The sequence below is a fragment of the Belonocnema kinseyi genome, chromosome 10, assembly GCF_010883055.1.
Source record: "Belonocnema kinseyi isolate 2016_QV_RU_SX_M_011 chromosome 10, B_treatae_v1, whole genome shotgun sequence".
In the NCBI taxonomy this organism is placed as follows: Eukaryota; Metazoa; Arthropoda; class Insecta; order Hymenoptera; family Cynipidae; genus Belonocnema; species Belonocnema kinseyi.
This window is the reverse complement of record NC_046666.1, coordinates 27,277,979-27,279,515: the sequence shown is the minus strand read 5'-3', so window position 1 is coordinate 27,279,515 and position 1,537 is coordinate 27,277,979. Positions and strand designations below refer to the sequence as shown.

The 1,537-nt window shown below is 23.8% G+C and overlaps 1 protein-coding gene across 1 annotated transcript in view; it reads left to right on the top strand.

Annotated features, from left to right (window-relative positions):
- The window catches only part of LOC117181045 (prolyl 4-hydroxylase subunit alpha-1), a 561,792-nt gene that overhangs the window by 541,590 nt on the left and 18,665 nt on the right, over nt 1–1,537 (top strand). Inside the window, exon 8 of the mRNA XM_033373613.1 lies at nt 1,046–1,240. Coding sequence (XP_033229504.1) covers nt 1,046–1,240 — 195 coding nt within the window. The remainder of the gene's footprint in view (nt 1–1,045; nt 1,241–1,537) is intronic.

Here is a 1,537-nt window from a genome sequence, read left to right as displayed (position 1 = left end):
TAATTGAAAATTAATTTCTTTGAATGATACTAATGTATTTAATCAAAAATTCGTCTGTTTAGCAGAAAATTTATTTTCTTAACTGAAACTTTTGATTTTTGTGGAAAAAGAATCTTTTTAAGTGGCAAATTCAACTATTTAGTTCAAAATTTATTTCTTTGATTGAAAACTAATTTTTTTTAAGATTATTAACTTCAATTGAAAATTAAATAATTTAATTGAATATAATGTATTTGATTAAAAATTTATTTTTGAGTTGATAATTTATTTCTTTGATCAGAAATTATTTTTATTGTTGAAAATTAATAATTTCAGATAAAAATCAATTTCTTTGGAACACAATATATTTAATTGAAAATTCATCTTTTTAGTAGAAAATTTATTTTCAAGCAAATTAATTAATCAATTTAGTTATATAAAAATGTAACATATAAATATGATATAAATATAAAATAAATATATAAAATATAAAAAAATAATAATATAATAATTAATGAATAAATTAATTTTAATTGGAAATTAATTTCTTTGATTGAAAATAATGTATTTTATTCAAAATGTGCCTTTTCCGTAGAAGATTAATTTTCTCAATTCAAAACTTTTCATTTTGTCCAAAAAAGTAACTTTTTAACTGAAAAATTCAACTAATTGGTTTAAGATTTATTTTTTACTTAAAAATTTATTTATTTCGAAAAAAAAATTATTTTCGTTGTTTGAAATTTGATAATTTTCATTCGAAATTAACTTTTTGACTGAAAATAATATATTTGATTAATTTGACTAATTATGAATTAAAATTAAAAACTTATTATATATATATATAATTTATTTAATTATTATTTAATTAATAATTATAATTAAAAATTACCCTGCTTTTGGTTGGGTAAAATAAACATTACTTACATAATAGAGAACAGTGGCGATACGGTTTCCGGTTCCGAGACTCTTGAAAGCGTTCGTTTCCTCTTTCTGAAAAGTTCCGAAGGTAATTTACAATAATGAAGAATTAGCTGAACTAAGGGTAGTTAGTAATATATGTGCCTAGTTGATCAATCGATCGGGAACTTACCCTCGCGAAATCAAAGTGTGGCTCATAATGGCCTCCGATTCCGTAATTAACGACCTGAAGTTCCTCTGCGGTGTCGACAGTCAAACTCGTCATGTGTTCCACTCGACGGCTCACAGCCTTTACGTGCTTGTGCTCGTGCTCCTGGAGCCAGGCACTCTTACTAATTCTATAGTGGGCAATTTCTAACTCACCCGTTTTATAGTTTTGCACTGTGGCTCTCTTAAACTGAAAAGGAAAGGGGAGAATTTTTTTTTATAAAAAAGAAAGGGAGACTGATTTTTCGTAAAAACATTGAACTATTTGGTTCAAAGTCAAATTACTTTGTTACAAAATTATTTTCTTGGTTAAGGATTTATCTCTTTGATTCAAAATTGAAAAAAATTTGAAAATAAAATTTTTTAAGATATTAAACAAAATTGTAGAAGCTTTAAAATATTTCAAAGGAATAAAAATATTGTCTTCAAATAA